The 21,059-nt window shown below is 34.6% G+C and overlaps 3 protein-coding genes and 1 pseudogene across 3 annotated transcripts; 3 read left to right on the top strand and 1 right to left on the bottom strand.

Annotated features, from left to right (window-relative positions):
- The first annotated feature begins 1,296 nt into the window (after nt 1–1,296).
- Nucleotides 1,297–3,750, top strand: RUG3 (Regulator of chromosome condensation (RCC1) family protein). The gene is made up of 6 exons (XM_079039199.1): nt 1,297–1,887; nt 2,252–2,391; nt 2,497–2,691; nt 2,791–2,919; nt 3,014–3,169; nt 3,262–3,750. Exons 1-6 carry the CDS (start codon nt 1,412–1,414, stop codon nt 3,462–3,464), a joined length of 1,299 nt encoding a protein of 432 aa, XP_078895325.1. The 5' UTR covers nt 1,297–1,411; the 3' UTR covers nt 3,465–3,750.
- Nucleotides 3,751–11,724: 7,974 nt separating this feature from the next.
- LOC145098506 (uncharacterized) lies at nt 11,725–12,556 on the bottom strand. Its single transcript, XM_079036141.1, has 2 exons — nt 12,164–12,556; nt 11,725–12,054 (listed from the first exon to the last, which is right to left on the bottom strand). The coding sequence occupies exons 1-2, from the start codon at nt 12,554–12,556 to the stop codon at nt 11,725–11,727; spliced, it is 723 nt and encodes a 240-aa protein (XP_078892267.1).
- Nucleotides 12,557–13,578: 1,022 nt separating this feature from the next.
- Nucleotides 13,579–15,930, top strand: LOC145101894 (zinc ion binding protein). The gene is made up of 5 exons (XM_079039197.1): nt 13,579–13,707; nt 13,835–13,910; nt 14,393–14,593; nt 14,658–15,536; nt 15,633–15,930. The coding sequence occupies exons 3-5, from the start codon at nt 14,427–14,429 to the stop codon at nt 15,733–15,735; spliced, it is 1,149 nt and encodes a 382-aa protein (XP_078895323.1). The 5' UTR covers nt 13,579–13,707; nt 13,835–13,910; nt 14,393–14,426; the 3' UTR covers nt 15,736–15,930.
- Nucleotides 15,931–19,084: 3,154 nt separating this feature from the next.
- On the top strand, nt 19,085–20,005 carry LOC145101893 (zinc finger A20 and AN1 domain-containing stress-associated protein 5 pseudogene; annotated as a pseudogene).
- The last annotated feature ends 1,054 nt before the right edge of the window (nt 20,006–21,059 follow it).

Genomic DNA, 21,059 nt, shown 5'->3' with positions numbered 1-21,059 from the left:
CAGTCTATATTTTTAAAAATTAATTCAGACTGTCTTTATTTGTTTAAATTTTGCACGTTTCGTCATTGATATACGGTTTTGTTACGAATTTAGTCAATGCCATATCTAAAATGACCATAATGTCCTTGCTTATTTATTTTCCAATTGTTTTTGATCTATTTATTGTTATTAATTATACTTAGAAAAAAATGGTTCAACCTCTTATTCATTAGTTCTCTCGTTATGAACAACCAAAACCCTCAGCCTCACAAAAAACCACTAATTGTCTTTCCACCATCGTCGGACCATCGACAACCACCATTGTTGGAGAATTGTCTGTCATCATTGTTGCAACACCATTCACCACCATTTTGATTGTTCATAAACAACCGAACGTCCCTTCTAATGTCAACAACCCTTATACCACCAACTATTTAACCGTGAGTCACCAATCACCATCATCACCACCATCTTTGAATATCCACCACCTTGTCAGAAACCAACAGCCTCCACACATACACACACCTTTTGTACCACCATAAACCACTAACCATTGCCATCATCACCATCTTGTAATCTCCTCCACCTATCAACCATTATCTTCATTGTGAGCCATCGTCAACCACTGAGCACAACTCTTGTCCTGTCGACCACCTTCTACCACCAAGAACACATGTCAGATCTAGCTTTCACATACACCATCACCATTGCCGCTTAGGGTTTCAAACCACCGCTTAGGGTTTCAAATCACCACCAGTGATTTGCACTTCTAACGACGTCCGAAGTCGTTAAGCTGCACCATCGATCTCCATTGGCTAGGGTTTCGAGATCGACGATTTCCGATATATATTCATATCGATTTCCAATAGATGTTTAGATCGATCTTGACCTCTATCGTTACTTGTACGACATCATCGAAAATGAATATGAAGAGTCTTGTCACCGCCTAGATTTTCATATTGGCCTCCATCGTCATATGTACGATGTCATCGGAGATGGCAGGTGCAAGGTGGAGAAAACGATAAAGATTATGGGTTGGTTGGAGGAGTTGCTGGCGTTGATAAGTGGTGGTACCGAATGAATTGGCGGTCTTAAATGGTGGTGGGTAATCTGTGGAGAAATGGAATGAGATGGGTGGAGATATTTGTTTTAGTTTCTTTTTGATTTACTTTAAATCTAATAAAGAAATAAAAGTAAATGAAAAAAATATATTAAGAGTAAAATAATTATCCATGTGAATAGGATGAAGGTTTAAAACAACACCCAAATTAATTTTGAAAATAGAATTAAACATGCGATTTGTCACATTTTTAAAGAAACCAGTGGTTTATTGGCTTCACCGCAAGTCTCCAACCGACATACAGAGTGCAGCCGATCTGTGCAAATAAACCCCAAAAGGAAACGTCGGAAAAACCCCAAACGAAACAAGTAAATGGCGCTCCGCCAACTCCGACGTACACTAACAACCACCACCACCAACAAACTACCAATATTGTACAACTCCGCCTCCACCTCCGACGATGCGGTTACCCTCCAGCTACTCTCATGGGGGCGAGGCTCTTCAGGCCAACTCGGCAACGGCAAGGAAGAATCACAACTATACCCTTCTCCCTTTTCATCACTCATTCTCCCTCCTCTCTCTTACCGTATCTCTTCATCGACTTCATGTCACACGAGAAACGACGACCAATTAGAAATTGGCATTGCCTGTGGACTATTTCATTCTGCTGTGCTAATCGACGGGAAATTGTGGATTTGGGGAAAAGGCGACGGTGGACGCCTCGGATTTGGTCATGAAAACACTGTTTTTCGTCCGACGGTGAATTCTAACTTGGAATCGGTTCGGAGTATTGCTCTCGGTGGGCTTCACTCCGTCGCACTCGATTCACTTGGTCACGTATTCTCATGGTCAGTTATTTCCTCCATGACCTTATTTGTTGGATCTCAGCTAAACTTGAGAAGCTTAGAGGATTCAAATCAACTACTAAATGAATAAGTGTTTAATTGAATTGAATTCATCTGTTCTATTCTATTACTTCGACTAATCGATGACAGAAGTTTTAGAAAATATCGAGCAAAGATAACTAGCAGAAATGCTTCTATTGAGATCCCACTTCAAGACGCTGTGTTTGTGTGTGTATTTATCTGTATATGTAGGCATAACACCAAAAATGATGCATTTCATGTCACACACCACAACTTGCCTTCAATATGTAATCTTTGATTGCATTTTCATTAAAGTTCTCTTTGCCATTTATAATGAAGTTTACAGGGGTTATGGTGGTTTTGGTGCTCTTGGTCATTCTGTTTATACCAGAGAACTCTCTCCAAAAAGAGTACAAGGCACTTGGGAGGGACAAATTACCCAAATTGCAACCAGTGGTACACATACTGCTGCAATCACTGAAGCAGGTGTGGATCCATTTACAAATCATATTTAATTACATCATTTATTATTTGAAAAAAATGGGATTTTCAATATCATTTTTATCTTTATTTTATACATGTTGAACATAGGTGAGGTATATACATGGGGAAGAGATGAAGGGGAAGGGAGGCTTGGGCTAGGTCCCACTCGTGGTCAAAATGAAGTTGGTGGACTTAGCATACCTTCAAAAGTAAAATCACTACAAGTTCCCGTTGTTTCTGTTGCTTGTGGTGGTTTTTTTACAACCGTGATTACAGATGATGGCCAGTTGTGGAGTTGGGGAGGTAAAAAATAAAAATAAAAAATACGAAACGTACTGCTTTCTTTTTATCTATCCGTTTTCATATAATCATAAACCCTAATTTATGTTTTTCTTTACACAGCAAATTCAAACAATGAGCTTGGTAGAGGTAACCGAATTGGTGGTTGGAAACCTCAACAGATTCCCGGTCTTGAGGGTGTTCGTGTTGTTCAAATAGCAAGTGGTGGATATCACTCTCTTGCTTTAACCGGTATGTGGCCATAAATGACCGTTTTACCCTTATATTCCAACAAACGGTTTTAATAATATTTCCCTGATATGATTTATTGGTTTTTATTTGGAAGATGATGGTCGAGTGCTTTCTTGGGGGTATGGTGGACATGGACAATTGGGGCATTTTTCTACACAAAATCAAACTGTTCCTTTGATTATCGAGTCTCTAGCTGCTGAGAAAGTTGTCCATATTGCTTGTGGAGGTTCTTCATCAGCTGCTGTAACTGGTAAGTGATAATATATCAACCCCTTCAAATACTTTGAATTGTGAAGGTGACATTCTATATTCTATATTAAGAATTAATATATACAACAACAGATAAAGGGAAGCTGTACATGTGGGGGAATGGGAAGGATGGACAATTAGGGGTTCCTGGTGTGCCAGAAATACAAGCTTTTCCAATTGAAGTGAAATTTTTAATGGAGGATGATGGTTTGGGGGGTTCCCATAATGTTGTTTCTGTAGCCATTGGTGCATCACATGCTCTTTGTTTGGTTTCAAGGTCAACTAATTCTTCATGATTTACTCTCAACTCAAGAATGGTGTTTGGATTTTGTAACTGCCTTTTTTGACACCTCACATGTGCATGTTATTTGTTTATTTATGGCAGACTTGTTTGAGTTTAGCACTTTATGGTGCTCTTGAATCTCATTTTGTAGTTAGCTCGATTTTGCAGAGACTGTAACAAATGAGGTTAAAAAAAACCGTATAAATAAACTTCGGTTCAGCCTGGATCGAGATTTGATTCTCTAAAGAACAAGAATCAAGAATTATACCGGATATATTTAGTTGTGGTTGTGTTTCTCACTTGAATGTTGCTTAACTGTTGATTTATAGCTCTTTTAATGTTCTGTTATTATTTTAGTTTATTAATTTGAGCATAATACAAAGCCACTTGTATTCTAGTCATGTTATCAATTTAGAAATTCATTATACTTTCATTCACCTGTAATTAAAAATCAAAAGGTTCGTTGCAAAGTGCAAAAAAAAAAATAAATAAAAAAAATAAAAATAAAAAAAAATTATGTTTATCATTTTTATTAATCTTGCTATTTTTTTACCAATTATGTTAATAATTTGATGGTTAAATTTATAAGGGATAATGACTTGATAGGGTAAGATACTTTTTCAAATGTACATATTTAGTCCTTATTTTTCTTTTCTTATAAAATAAACTTTTATACTTTATTTTTTGTAACAATGCAGTCCTTGTGACCGGCTATACCCGATATACCGGTCATATACAAATTTTCTTTTAGGGAAAATGACTTGATAACGTAAGATACTTTTTGAAATGTATACATTTAGTCCTTATTTTTTTTTTTTTTTTGTAAAATAAACCATTATACTTTATTAATATGTACACATTAGGTTTTTTTCACCGGATTCTACAGGTTTTGCTGATGTGGAAGTACAAGTGGCACTAAATAGCAATTAATTAGCTTGTCACCGGAGGTGGGTGATCCTCCAGCAACAAGAAAAGGGCGGCGACCCTTCTCTTTCTCGTCTCTCTTCCTTCCGGTCGAACAACAACAGTCAAACACCCTTTACCTATTGTGTTTCTCCGATCTGTCTCTCTTTGCCTCCATCTTTGAGATATGTTGCCAGAAAAAGAAGAAAGAATCGACGAGGGGGCTACCAGAGCAGCTCATCGCCGCCAACTACCGTCTCTACTTCCTCCTGCCTTACCCTTCGACCTTGTTGTTTTTACCATCATTCCTCCTTACCAGTGATGTGTAGGAACACACAAAGGAGTCGCCGGAGATCGGGGTTCTCCCTCTTTTTCATGATGAATAAAAGTTGGAAAAATCTTGTTGTGGATATGTGGATGCCACCTATGTATTTCATTTCAACAAAATAAAAGAAATAGAAAATGACTTGATAGGGTAAGATACTTTTTTAAATGTACACATTTAGTCCTTATTCTTTTTTTTGTAAAATAAACTTTTCCACGTAAGCAAAACCTGTAGAATCCGGTGAAAATGACCTAATGTGTACATATTAATAAAGTATAAAGGTTTATTTTACAAAAAAAAAAGAATAAGGACTAAATATGTATATTTCAAAAAATGTCTTACCCTATCAAGTCATTATCCCAATTTATAAAAGTTTATAATTTTGTGGCAGTGAATATTTTATGTTTATATGTATCTTGATATCTAAGACCAAATAATTGAGAAGCTTGTTATTCTATATGGTAAAAAATAACTAATTACTAAAAAAATTAATAAAATAAGCCTATAATATAGCTATTTATTTAATGGTTAAATGGTTAAATGGTTAATCATCAAAGTCATCCAAATATGCAAGGTTCTTCACAAATATTTTCGATGTTTATTACTTCATCGTAAAATAAAAAATTCAGTTTTCAAAATGAGCTTGAAGCTTTTTTTTTATTTTATTTTATTTTTATTTTTTTATTTTGCAAAGCTCTGTCACAAAGGATTTTGGGTCACGTTTACATCATTTATTGGTGATTTATTTTTTTATATATTCAAAAAATGTCACTATGACTGTTACGATAGATCGTAAGGGTATTTTTCAAACATCAAAAATAAGTTTAGAGGTAATTTATGTATATATATTTTTGACAAAATATGGACAAAAAGTAAAATTTTGTTATCATATAATTCATTATCTCCTTTTAATATTTTATTTTAATTTATCAAAAAATTTATTACTTTATTAAAATATTTAACTTTATAATATTTTATTCTGAAAATATATTTCTCTTTCTTGTCTTGATAAAAACAATAATTAAGTATTAAAATCTGACCTAACAACCACTAATAAATGAAAATTGTTTTGATGATCCTTCAAACATTATCTTCACTTAACAAATGAAAATTTTAAGTGGATAGAAATATCAAATATTTGAGTGATACAAAAAAAAAATTAATATATATATATATATATATATATATATATATATATATATATATATATATATATATATATATATATATATATATATATATTGTGAAAACAGCAAACACCGATCTTTGTTTTTTACAATTTCCAATAAAACTCAAACTCACATTTAATTGCTAAGGCTGTGTTTGGCGCGTCACAGCTAGCTGATAAGCTAGTTTATTTTTTGAACTTTTTTATGTTGTTGTGTTTGGTAAGCCAAAAAGTAGCTTATAAGCTAACTTTTTGAAAAGCTACTTAGACTAGCTTTTTAAGAGTTTTTTTAAAATTTTGCAATACACCCTTTAATTAATTATAAAAACACATATTTTTACATGTCCTTTTATGTAATTTTATATATTTCAGCTAGCTTTTTAGCTAGTTTTACTAAACGTTATTTTTTATCAGCTAGCTTTTCAGCTATCAGCTAGCTTTTAATTTAACAGCTAGCTTTTCAGCCATCAGTTAGCTTTTCAGCTAGTCCGCCAAACATAGCCTGACTTGCTTTTAATCGGTTGAAGAACATTGAGGATGGACTCACGAAATAGTTTTTTACAAAAATATTTATAACACAAAGTTCTAAAGATAGAAAAAGATAAATATTTATAAATTACTTATCAAAATAATTTAGGTTATTTTTTGTTATAACATTTATAAATATTTATTTTTCTAAAGTTTTTTGTGTAACACTTAAATGTTTGTGCAATTGTTTAAAAATAGATTTACAAAATAAAATTTTATAATAATAAATATTTTACAAATTAATAGATTTTTTAATAAAAATAAAATGAAAAAAAAAGGATAATGAATGAGGTAACAATATTTGACTTTTGTTCGCATTCGTCACTTTTTTCTTTGTTTACATAATTTATCGGTGAACATATTTTTTATTTTTCAAAAAATACTTTTATGTCATATTGATATTTTTGAATACAGAAAATAAATTCATTGATAAATATTAAATAATATAAAAAAATAATTAAATGTAAATAAAATCAAAAGTTTTTATTCAACAATATAAAAAATTAATTAAATATAAACAAAATCAAAAGTTTTTCTCTTATAACTCATTATTCCTAGAAAAAGATGTCATTTGGGACCTATAATTATTTATAAATCAATTTTGTTTAATTTTGTGAAAGATGATATTGGGTGTGTCCGACATCTTTGTGAGTGTTTAAGAGCTTTTAGCTTCCAGCGGTTAAGAAAATGCTTCAGTTTGAAAAAAAAAAAAAAAAAAAAAAAAACAAACATCGTTTGACACATCAAGTTTATAACGTTTGGTTTTAAACAATATGTTCTAAATCCAAAAGCTATCTCACATAACGTTTAATAAAATGCTACAGACTACATGTTACCTGGTGCCAACTAGTTTTGTCAAACACATCATAATGAATGATTGTTGTCAAAATCGTGATCATAATTGTAGGATCGTACGAACCTACGATCCTAAGTATGAAAAATAAGTTAAATCGTATTTGGGATATGATAGTAAAATCATAGGTAGGATCGAGATCCAATCCGATCTTACATTCCCTTGATTTTATTTATTTATTTATTTATTTATTTTAGCAAATGAAAATTTTTTAGTATTTTATTTCTTTTACCATTTACCAATTTACTGTTTATGATTTTATGTTGTGACTTATAACTAATAGTTTGAAGTTTTTGTAACTTTTGAATGAAATAACTGAAATATTTTTTATGATTTAAAATTATAAATTATAAATATGTTTTATTTCATGGGGTCTTAATATTCCGATTTCAATTTTATAAGCCCAAAAACAATCCTAAATAAAATTCTGATATTTAATAACCTTGATATAAACCCAAAAACAATCCTGATATTTAACAACCTTGATATAAATTCTTTTTCCCACTTTTTGATAATATTTTACAAAATAATCATTTTATTTTAAAGGGAAATCTTCAAAAAAGTCTCAAACTTTTGGGAAAAGTTACACTTTTGTCCCAACATTTTTTTTTTTGAACAAAAAAACCCAGGAGACCGGGTAAATTGAACATTTCGGCCATATTTTACCGGTGACCTTCATTTAGCCGGTTAAATTGGCTTATGTGGCAAGGACTTGCTAAGGTGGTTAGTGAGTCATTTAATGGCCTTGTATTAAACTCTAAATATAGTGGAAAACTTCATTCGTGCCCTAGCAGACAACGATTGAAGCAGGAGCAGTGGAGGCAGGAGTAGTGGAGGACCAAGACAAATGTCTTCTTCGTCTTCTTCATCTTCAATGAATCGTCTCAGAAAGAGGTGCTACTGTGGTGATCCTGTAGGAAGATGGACTTCATGGACTCCATTAAACCCAGGAAGAAGGTTTATAGGATGCCCAAATTACCAGAATGGACTCAAAGATTGCAAGTACTTTCGTTAGGTGGATCCTCCTCTACCAAGCCAGTGGTATGCAAATCTGTTATTAGTATTACACAACAATGTCAATTTGGAGAACCATCGAATATTTGGGGAGTTTGGGCAAGAACAACCAGTTGGGAACTTTTTTGGAGACGTTGTGGAACAACCAATTGCACAACAAGCAGTGGAAGGAGGAAGATGGAAATCATTGCTTTATGTCTTTGTGGTTTCTTTTGTGTTTTTGTTGGTTATGTTGATGGATTGGTGGGATAGAAAGTTGTTTTAATGTATTTTGGTTGTGTTTGTGTAACGACCCAATTTTCACGTCCAAAAATTTCGTTTTTAAAACATTACTTTAGAAAACATTGTTTGATCAAACCACATCACAACGTAAACCATGTCTAAAAGCCAAATCATACAACCAATCGAAATATCAAAGTATCAATCCCAGGGTAAACTCATAAATGCGGAATCAAGGAGTGTGTGTGATGAGCCGCTACCGCGCCTGCTCCTTCCCCTTGGCTGAAGAGGTACCTGAAACAACAACTGAGAAACGTAAGCACAAAGCTTAGTGAGTTCCCCCATCGTACCACATACCATACAACACATATCATACATACTGCCAGGCCATTCTGGGGTGCCTGACTACCCGGTACGGCCATTCTGGGGTGCCGACTACCCGTGTCAAGCCATTCTGGGGTGCCGACTACCCGTGTCAAACCATTCTGGGGTGCTGAGTACCCGTGTCAAGCTGTTCTGGGGTGCTGACTACCCGCCGGTCCTGACAACCGATCCTCGGGGACTATTTCACCCCCTACTGCTACTACTATCACATATCATAACATAACATATTATCAGACATATCTGGGGTGTCTGAACTACCCTTCGGTCCTAACAACCGAACTCGGGGACTGCTCCCCTCCTACTACCTCTAACTCATATAACAGATCATGCTAGCATATAAACATAACATCACATACTGTCAGACGTATTTGGGGTGTCTGACTACCCTCCGGTCCTAACAACCGAACTATACTACTATCACATATAACATATCATGCTAGCATATAACATATCAGGTAGTAGCAAACCTAGATGATATCACAGAGACAATCATCTATCATACGTCTCCTACTGGTGGGCCGGCATTGTGGCCTTAGACCCACCGCTACTGGAAGGTAACTCACCTCAAAGTAGCTGCTGATCTGATCGGGAACTGACTGTCTACTGCTGCTGCTGTTGCTCCGGAAATCCTCCGGCTGTAATTCCCACAACATACTCAATCAAACACTGCTAACTGTCCTTTGGGTAAAATGACCATTTTACCCCTGATCATGCCCTAAGTCAAAGTCAGAGTCAACTTTCAGTTGACCCGACTCACCGAGTTGGCTCTCCAACTCGCCAAGTCCCTACCCAAACGATTGTCCTGAATCTCGTTTCTACTCGTCAAGTTAGGCGATGACTCGACGAGTTCTCCTTCTAAACTGATATTCAAGTCCTTCATCCTACTCGCCGAGTTGTATGAACAACTCGTCGAGTTCATCTTCATCCGAATAACACTTATGTTGCGACTCGTCGAGTTGTATGAACAACTCGCCGAGTCTGTTCTTGATCTAAGGAGATTGCCTTGAACTCGCCGAGTCAGGGCATTGACTCGCCGAGCTCCTCCATGGATGAGTTCAGCTTCCGACTCACTGAGTCACACCCCGTGACTCACTGCTCACACTCGACACTACGAAAAAGGGGACAACTCGAATACTCGTGAGCAGACTCGCCGAGTCAGATGAACGACTCGCTGAGTCGTTGCCATGCAATCACCAAATACGCGGTTTTGCTCGATTCCAGTCCATGCCATTCACAGATCTGGGTTCCTAGAGCATGAATCACATGTAAAGTTTCCAACTTTACGTGTAGATACTCACCAATGAGGGATTTAGGGCTCAAAATGCCTCAAAAGGGTAAATCTAGGGTGAACAAGCAACATGGGTCCATAAAGGTGGTAGATCCAGGCTCCTGGAGCTCGATTCCACTTAGATCTATGAGCTACTCTGCTTATTACGAGTCCTCAAGTAAACACAAGCTTGGAAATGGTTCATGAAGGACTTTAATGGGGCCATAAGCATGAAAACATGGGGGAAAACGAGTCATACCTTAGTGAACACTCTGAGATAGCTCAAAGATGCTTGACCTCCTCTTCTCATTCTTGATATCCTCTCCTTCTCACTCCAAAGCTTCAAGAGAACACCAAAGACTTCAAATCCACAAGAATTAAGGCTTAGAACGAGGTATAGGGCTCTGAGGGTGAATGGGGCCTGGCTTGGGGCGGAAATGAGAGATTAAATAGGGTGCAAACCCCTGAAACTTAGGGTTTCATCCAACAGCGGTGACTCGCCGAGTCACCAACTTAAACGTGTCCCGAGTCCAGTCTCTACTCGACGATTCGGACCTATGACTCGCCGAGTCCAAGGCTGAAAAATGGAAAATACTCAAATAAGATTTACGTACCAGGAACCAGGTGCTACAGTTTGTTTTGGTTATGACTAAGGGTTGTTAGTTTACTATGAATGTAGTATCTTGTTACTCATATGATTATGAATGAAGTATCTAGTTTATGTATGAACTTTAAATGTGTTGATTATAATCAATGAATGGAATCAAAGTATGACTGTAATAAGTTAATAATGGACTTAATACACAAATGGATCAATACATAATGGAGTCAATCATGCATGACCGGAATCATGCATGACTGGAATCATGCATGACCGGAATCATGCATAACTAGATATAGCTTTCAACCTCGACAGGTATGGCTTTCAAGAATGGATGGCCACATTCATGGGAAGATTTTAAAGGTTTAGTGTCTAAAATGACAATTTTACCCTTACATCAATTTTAACACAAGAGGATTATGGAGGCAATTAAAAGAAAGGGAAAATAAAATAGAACATGTAGTAATATTAACCAAAGACAGAACAAGTTTAACATAAGATGACTGGAATCATGCATGACCGGAATCATGCATAACTAGATATGGCTTTCAACCTTGACAGGTATGGCTTTCAAGAATGGATGGCCACATTCATGGGAAGATTTTGAAGGTTTGGTGTCTGAAATGACAATTTTACCCTTACATCAATTTTAACATAAGAGGATTATGGAGGCAATTAAAAGAAAGGGAAAATAAAATAGAACATGTAGTAATATTAACCAAAGCCAGAACAAGTTTAACATAAGAGGACTGGAATCATGCATGACCGAAATCATGCATAACTAGTATCCATATAAGCAAACATTGTAAGCACAAGTAATGTATGCATGACTGGAATCTATAAAACAAGGAATCAATATAACCAAAGGGAACATAAACATTGTTAATCATAGAACATGTAGTAATATTAACCAAAGCCAAACAAGTTGTATGGCAAGTTGTGTAAATGCCCAAAAACATGATCAAGGGGCCCAAAGCCTATAGTTTATATGGATGTAAACAAAAGGGGCTATCAACAAAAGGGGCTATCAATAATGATTGCATTGAAACACTCAACAATCCCATTCTCTACAGCCTCACAAGCCAAGCCAGTAGAGAAATAAGCCCTGCACCATGAAGTTGGTTCCCTTGCCATGAGATGATCATAAGCAGCAGAACTTATTGCCCTAATCCTTTCCATATTAAACTTGAAATCTCCTTCTGTGGTAGATTTTGCAGCTGCCCAAAACATGTTTCTGAATTGCACTCCACTATAAACTTTTTTGAAATTGGCATAGATATGCCTTGCACATTGCATGTGCTCAACATATGGTAGAATATCCTTACCAGCTTCAACAAGACCCTATAACATGAAAAAAAAAGTTAATTAGCAACACCATACACTATTGTAAATAATGAAAAATAAAGAGATAGCTACTTTACCTTGTGTTGGTCACTGATTACACACACACACCCTTTCCACCCTGCAATCCAAGATCATCATTAACCAAATCCAGGAACCATTTCCAGTTGTTCTTGTTCTCTACATCAACAACTGCCCAAGCTATAGGATACACCTGATTATTGGCATCCCTACCTATTGCAGTTAACAATTCACCCTTACATTGTCCCTTCAAAAAAGAACCATCCAATCCTATTACCCTACGACATGCCCTTTTCCACCCTTCTCTTATTGCTTTAAAGCAAATGTAGAATCTATGAAATGTTGTGGTATTATCAGGGTTTATAGTAACTATAATCCTAACTATGCTGTCTGGATTGGACCTCAGTAGCTCATGCCTATAATCCCAAACTCTTGCGTAGTGGTCACTCAAATTCCCATGAATTAATGACAGTGCCCTCATCCTTGATCTATAACACTTTGACCGTGAAATTTTGCAATGAAATTTACTTTGTATAATTACCGGCATCTCTTTGCATTTTAAATTAGGTTTCATAATCAACTCCTTCACAAATTTCCTAGCTAACCAGGTAGGATCCATAAGCTTTGATCTATAACACATTTATGAATGTCTATCATCTTTTTGACTTGGAAAGACCTTTCAGTAGTCATCCAAGAAGCCCTAACCACAAATGGACACTTCTCTGGATCACTTCCACATATTGCCACTAGTCTAACACTATCACATTTTTTGAAACGGATTTGAAAACCCTTACTAACAACATAGTTGGTCAAACACAATTTCAGTTCATGTGGGGATTCATACCTTTCACCAAGCATTGGTCTCATTTTGTTCCATTTCACCTTTGGATTGTGGGTGGAATACTCAAATTCCTCATCACTACCTTCCTCGTTACTACCTTCCAGATAATCTTCATCTGATTCTTCTTTAGTGATTCCAGTTTGAGCATCATTTTCAGTTTGAGCATCATCTACTGCCTCGTAATCGTCTACTTCACATAGAATATTGAGAAATTCGTCTTTGCATCGGGAAGCTTGTTTCTTTTTGAAGTACGCATCCAGCTCCACATCTATTGTATCAAAATCATGGATGTCATCCATGATTTCAACTGCACGGGGGTAAAAAACCCTAGTTTACTGAGGGGAGGGAGAAAGTGAAATGAGAGAGGTAAGTTGTACTGTGTATGTATGTGTGTAAATGAGAGCGATTAAACCCACGTAAACATGTCCTTGCCACATAAGCCAATTTAACTAGCTAAATGGTCACCGGTAAAATAGGGCCGAAATGTTCAATTTATCCGGTTTCCTGAGTTTTTTTGTTAAAAAAAAGTGTTGGGACAAAAATGTAACTTTTCCCAAAAATTTGGGATTTTTTTTTTTTTTTTTTTTTTTTTTTTTTTTTTTTTTTTTAAGATTTCCCTATTTTAAAATCCATTATCGTTGGATTCGGACCTAGCCAAATATATGTTTTAAGAAAGTGCGAGATCCCAACTCCTATCCCTCCTCATCTTTCACTGCTAAGCTTTCCCGCCCTTTTACTTTCCTAAAACCCTAGAATATGTTCAACCATCGTAGCTGATTTGACCAAAACAGGTGAATAATCTTTGTCTGATGATTACGCGTTTTTATCATGGTTCACATTTCTAGTTTTTTGTTGGATTAACTATTCTTATTCTCTCGTTAATCTCTTCTGTTTTCGATCTATTGTCTCTTATTACAGTTAGAGGATTTTAGCTCATCGGAATCAACAAAGATTTACGTTGATTGAAATAGATCGCCTTCAGAAGTTTATTCAGGTTAGCGATTTTCCCCTTCCTTTATTCTTTATGCAATGAAATTGGCTGTATTGTGTAGGTATATATACAATTTTGTGATGTTTGTCTGCTTGTTATTAGGCCCTTGAATGCTCTCACAGCGTAATTTAATAATCCAAAAGTGGCCACCTCCTTTCTCGTAACATTGCTACATTTGATTTCATAACGTCAAACCTAGCACATCTTCAAATACACAATTGATACGGGTTTTGTTACTCGCGCATGAAAGATATTCATTTTGTAATTCTTCTGCCAAAATATGATGTGTTTATGAAAAGATTCCAAAGCAGTTTGGAGTAAACCACAATTTTTAATTTTGGAAAATTTTCCATCTGGTTTTAGGTCTTCAAAGTCAATGTTTACCTTTTCACTGAGAATCTATATGTAACTAAAGAAAATGAAATTATAACTAATCAGGTCTAGTTCTACCTAATTTTTATACATCAAAATTTTCTGTTTTTCAGGTTTTTCAGTACAAGATAAACCAAAAACCCAAAGATGACCGAAAAGACAGATTCCCGCTTCACAAAAGGAGCAGATGCAGTTCTAAGTATTCCCCCCAACTCATCAATACCAATTGCATATCACCCTCTCTTTGGTCCTCATAATGACCTTCTTCTCCTTGAGCTTGATGAAAAGCTTCTCCCTGATGTCATCAACCAAAGGTATTCTTGGTATTCTTTATCTCCTCTTTCATTGACATGCCACTAACTCTGATTTTCTACTCAGAGTAAGCTTACGTGGACAATCAGATGAAGATGCAGTTCTCTGCACACAGTCAAAAACTTATGCTATTAAATTTGTTGGAACATCAAATTCTGTATTCCTTGTCCCTCCTTCAGATCAATTTTCAGTAAATGAAGAAGGTGAAGATCCAGAAAGCAATGCAGCATCTGTCCTTAAAGTAGCACCTGGAACCATGGAGCTTGTTGAAGTTGCTCCAAGAATAGACAAACTTAAACTCCTCCTTTCAGAAAACACATATAAATTTGATGAAGTCAATGAGATCTATGATTCTGGTTTATACCAATGGGATGACTTAACTGATAGGGTTCAAGCTAGTGATGAAGAATTAAGATCCGCTCTTCGAGTTCTTTCAGCTGTAGAGATTAATGGGTATTGGAGAATTATTGATCAGAAATACATGGATCGAATCCTAAGCATGCTTATAAACAACTCATTGTTAAACGATTGGTCTTTGAATGCTCTTAATGAAGATGAAGTTGTGGAATCTTTAGTGAAAGATGGATTTTCAAGAGTGATTGCACACCATTGTTTGGAGGTATATGGGAGTAAGACAAATGGGGAAAGTGTTTGGGGATTAGATGAGAAACGGGTTTGTGTGCATTTTGCTAGAGGGATATTATCGTCATTTGGAAAGATGAAAATGGAAAGTTTTATGGAGGAATGGGCAAGGAAAGTCCCTGGAGGAATGGTGGTGAGTTTTGAGATGTTGGAAGGGGAAGTTTTGGTGGAAAAACTTGGAATTCAGAGTTGGGTTTATGGTTTTAGTGTTTCTTCTTTGCCTTCAGATCCTGCTAATCGTTTTTCTAGGCTTTTTCAAGAAAGGTCTAAATGGGATTGGAAAGATCTTCATCCTTACATCAGGTTTTATCTATGTTTCTTTATGTGATTTTGTTACTTTTATGGGTGATTGGAAAAATAAAGCAGGGTTGCTAACATGTTATTTTGCATTTGCTATAGGGATTTAAGTGTTCCTGGACTTACTTCAGATGGTTTATTGCTCAAATACACTAGAAGAACTCAGCCTACTGCAAATTCTGAGCCTGTTTTCACTGCAAGATGACTCAGTGAGTTATATTTTCAGTAACTAAATTAGGGTTTTTACTTTTTATTTACAAGATCTTATTTTCTTGTACCAAACTTATGTTTAGTTTGATATTTTGTTCATATATAATTTGTGCATTTGATTCAAATTGTAGTACAACCTGTAATGTACTTTCATTAGTTTGTTGTAGCATCTTACTTTCATTTCTTATTAGTTGTATTTTTGAAAAAGCTATATAGTTATAAGTTATAATGATAATAATGTCATCGAATGTACAAAACATCTTTCACTGTTATGATTCCATGAATTTTTCAAAATAAAAGTATGGAATACAATGTTTATCAGTTTTCAAGTTGCTTATAATTTAGCAAATTGGGAAATTTTATGAAAAATAATAAACCAAACACGTTTTTAAAATTCAGTTTTCTTATAATTTTTTTCTAGAAAACATGGTATTTTTTTTCACGACCAAACGGGTCCTAATTTCTATTGTATCAAACCTATAATTAGTTAACAAATATTTTTTTTGTTGTCCCTAACCTGCGTCTTTGACTAAACCTTCTTCATACTATCTTCGTTGACCCAAATCCTTAGTTATTTTGAGTATTTTCCGCAAAAAGAAAATCAACTTCTGGATGTGATTTTAATCCTCTTTATGAACAAATTAAATTAAATGAATTATAAATAAGTTAATTTACTATTAAAATAAAAATCAAATAAATAAAAAAATGATTTGAATTTTAATGAAATGATAATAATCTCTTTCTAAATCATGTCAGCATCACATAAATATAAGGTGTGGATCCCACATGGGTTACAAAATGGCTCCTGAAATTAAAAACCAAAGAAAATTTTGTTTTCGTATTGATTACAATTAAAATATTGAGTGGTTTGAAAGGCAATTCGGTATGATATATTTGTGACATTAATCCTAATTAATTGTGAAAAATTGGTCCACTTTCAATCTTTCATAGATGCATCTCACATGAAATGCTAATATCAAATTCGAAGGCATTTGCTAAGAGCAGTGTTGTAAAAATCTCGATAAGGTCACGATTAATCTCCGATTAATCTCTAGGCGCTACTTGACCGATTAGAAAGCGTCTAGCGATTAATCCATGCATACAAAATGACTAAAACAGTAGAACCCGATGAAATTTTAACACTTTGAAGAAGTTATATCTTATTAGAAACTATTTGAGGTATGATTAGTGTTGTATTTATCATATTAACCTATTTTGTTATGATATTAGTGATATTTATGAACTTTTATATGATATTAGTCATATTTAATTTTTTAAAATTTAACAAATTAGCAATTAATGGTCCCCGATTAATCCCCCGATTAATCTCCGCCTAGCCGATTAATCCCTTGACCCCAGTCCACCGATTAGCGAACGTCGAACGATTTTTACAACCTTGGCTAAAAGGAAGTGTTGGACAATATTCGTTGTTGAAATACTCTCCATGGATAAAGTAGGTTTTGACCGACTACATTGTGATGCATTAAGACAATTCCCTTTAACATATCTTAATGTCATCCCTAATATTAAGGGTGGCCATAAAGGGGAGGGGTATTGTTAGGTGCAAAGAGATGTATCTGGGGGAGTTGTAATTTGTTAAAGGGATTTATCCCTCTTTTTGCAAAGATGTTTATATTTTGAAAATGAACAAACACGCATAGTCGTGTTCAAGTGTAGTGACATTTGGTTTTGGAGGGTGTTTTTATAATAACTTTTGGTTTTTAACTTTTCCAAAAAGTTAAAAAAGATCCAAAAAATATTCGGGTATTGAAAAAGATTTTCTAAAATGATTTTTTGTATAGAAGGAAAATATGATGTTTTAAAAATCACAAAATCCTATCTTTTTGTGATTTTTGAGACTTTTTAACCTGAAAATTTAACTTTTATCCTAAAAGTAAATACAAACACTTTTTAAAGATTTTTTTTAAAAAAAATCACTAGCCAAAAATTCCTTTTACAAAAAAGATTTTTAACCTTAAAAAGTTTTCTTTTCCCAAAAAAGACTTTTAACCTTAAATAGTTTTCTTTTCCCAAACACCCCCTTGGTGTTGAATCTTGATCCAGAAATAAAATCATCAAGTAGAGAAAGTTGATGCAATCCATGAGTCCATGACTTATTCTTGAAACAAAATAAAGAAATACTTATCATTTGTCCTTTGTCCTTATACAAATAAAGCTCAAAAAGGCTTTAACACAATATATTATAGTTGTTTGCCTGCTAATTACGTATTTAACATATATAAAAACTTAACACCTAATATTATAAAAGCAAATTAATTAATAGCACGTCTGAACTGAGTTTTAATTTATTTATATTTATCAATTTAATCTATTTCAAATGTCTATTCATACATACCGAACAATATATCGAAATGAGTTAACAATTTATTTTTTTATGAAAACTAACAGACAATTTAACCAAACTTTGAAGAATCTTTTGTTGATGAAGCAAAATATAAAATACATTATCCTAAACAGATTAAATGGCCTTAAAATATTTATAAAACTTTGAAATATTCAAGCACACTATCATTTGTCTCATCAACTTATCATCAATCCTTTCTTTATAATGCATATATACAAGCAATTTTTAGTGATTGTGGAAATCTTGTCTCAAATGTTGGTTATATCACAAATCCACAAACGAGAGTTAAACGTGGTTAAAACTTAAATCTTAAATACGTATTTTCAATAATTATTTCGCTTTTTTAAAATCAAAAGGAATAGATGTAATAAATAATAATTAATACTAACAATAATCATGTAATTTCGTATTTATTTTTTAAAATATCGGTTATTTACAGCAATTTCTATGCTTTTTTTTTTCAAACATAACAATTTTGTTATTAAAAATCAACAATTAAAACTATATTCGTCTGACACCAGAAAGCCTAATACCTTCAAATTACAGGAAATATATATATAATTTGTGAATACATTTTTCTAACGTGCTTCAATACAATCATATATATATATATATATATATATATATATATATATATATATATATATATATATTATTAATCTACTTGGTGAAAATCATATTATATTCAAGTCCATAGCATTGCTTTTTCGTCAGCCGTGAGATTTTTTAACCAAAACTTTTGGATTATATATATATACCATGTGGTGTACAATAAAGATTGCGTAGAGTACAAGGCAATTTGGCTTTCCTACTTTTGTTTACCGAAAGTCCGAAAGGATAATATATTAATATACGCTGTTTTGAAATTACAGGAATACCCCCAACTCCGATGTCATTTTTGTAATTACACAGAGGTCACCAACGCATGATGATAACGCGCTTGACCGACCTCCTTCCCCTTAAAAAAACCTCGCACGCCCCAAAATTCATTCATTCATTCAATCCGAAATTTTCATTTTTCTCACGCTTAAAGCTTATTGATCAATCCCATAATTCTCAAGATCTTTTCTTCAATCGTCGAGTTGTGTTTTTGATTTCAGTTCTGAATTTGATCTTTGATCAGAGGAAATGGCACAGAGAACGGAGAAAGAAGAGACGGAATTCAAGGCGGTGCCGGAGACGCTGACTATGTGCGTTAATAACTGCGGCGTCGTTGGGAACCCGGCGACCAATAATATGTGTCAAAAGTGCTTCAATTCCACCACGACCGCTAGCTCTACGACGTCGCATCGTATTCGTAGCAGATCTAGCTCCTTCAGGTCAACGTCTCCACGCGCTGTATCGGTTGATCTCGTGGTAGATCGGGCGGTTGTGGTGTTAAATGATGAGTTAAAGGAGGCGGAGAAGACAGAGACGGTGGTGGTGAAGAAGGAGGTGAGTCGATGCTCTGGATGCCGGAAGAGGGTAGGTTTGACCGGTTTCCGGTGCCGGTGTGGAGATTTGTTCTGCGCCGAGCACCGGTACTCAGACCGCCACGATTGCAGCTACGATTACAAGACCGCTGGCCGTGAGGCGATCGCTAGGGATAATCCGGTGGTCAAAGCGGCAAAGATCGTTAGAATATGAATCGAACACAAATAAAAACACAAAAAAAAAATGTTTTTCGTAAAATCAAAATTTCTGATTGGAAAAAATTGTAAAGCTCCGAAAAGAACAGTCGATCGTCGTTTTTTGGAAATTAATTAATCTGAGAAAATTCCTTTCGGTGGTGATTAGGATGGAGATTGATGAACGGATTTGAATTATTAGAGATTAGAGATTGAATTATAGATTGTCTGTTGGTGGTTGATGTTGAAATAAAATAAAATAAAATAAAAAAGATTGAAACTTTTGTTTGGAATTATTCGTCGCAAATAACCCGTCCAAAAACACCTTTTTCCGGTACAATGAATGTGTGAGTGGTGGCCCAGCCATTGCCGGAAGCCAAACCGATTCCACTCCGACCACCCTTATCAAATGTGATATTTGTTGATTTTAAAATGCATAATATGTTATTTGGTAGTTTCTAGAAAATAATTAAATTAGGTGGCTGCTGAAGTTTGTAAACAAGGGATGGAATGCAATTTTGGAATTTGCATAAAACACGCGGTTTTGATCGGGTTGATAGTTTTTCTAGCTGAATCTATAAATCCAATCTGCGGCAAATGAATTCTTTCTCAAATTGATTTTTAACATATAATTATACATCCAACATTGTTAATCCATTGATGGGCTGATGGTTCTTTCATATACATGACCTTAGCTGGGGACGTAATAGAAGCTGAGAGTTGAAACTTGCTCAGCGACAACATTATAATATATTTAAGAAATAATAAACCGCATCACATGTTTTTCTACTCCTATGTTTTCATGTTGTTGAATGGAAAGACATTAAAAGAATTGTACCCCACAACATCTAGTTCTACAAAAGCCCAAGCCCTTCAGGCGATGCAGTAAGACACGAAGCACATACTTAGAATAAGCATATTAAGTTTGAATCAAATGGAGGGATTTAAAATTCTAATAACAATTTGTACGTATGAATGTTCATGTGTATATATGGAATGCATGTCATGAGAAAATTATGTGTCTTATATGTGATTAAAAGATAATTTGTGTATGGTCCTTGTAAAACATGAAACACGGATTTAAAATTCATGGCGACGCAAATAAACACGAGACATGAATTTTCAAAACTCATATATAGGAAATACATTGTTTTGTATTGTACGTGCAGTTGTCGTGTATCGAATTGTTGAATTTACTCAAGATGGTTTCTAAACTTGTAATGAGGATTCTTGCATGAAGTTTGGTATTCATCGTAAAGGGCTTTGAGGACGATGAGTTTAAACTAAGTAGCAGCATCGATAAAAAATCTATTAGTATGTGTGTGTATGTGTCGTGAGGAGGGTGTT

The sequence above is a fragment of the Lactuca serriola genome, chromosome 4, assembly GCF_051521515.1.
Source record: "Lactuca serriola cultivar US96UC23 chromosome 4, Lser_US96UC23_V15, whole genome shotgun sequence".
In the NCBI taxonomy this organism is placed as follows: domain Eukaryota; kingdom Viridiplantae; phylum Streptophyta; class Magnoliopsida; order Asterales; family Asteraceae; genus Lactuca; species Lactuca serriola.
The sequence above is the reverse complement of the archived record's forward strand: the minus strand, read 5'-3'. Positions and strand labels throughout refer to the sequence as shown.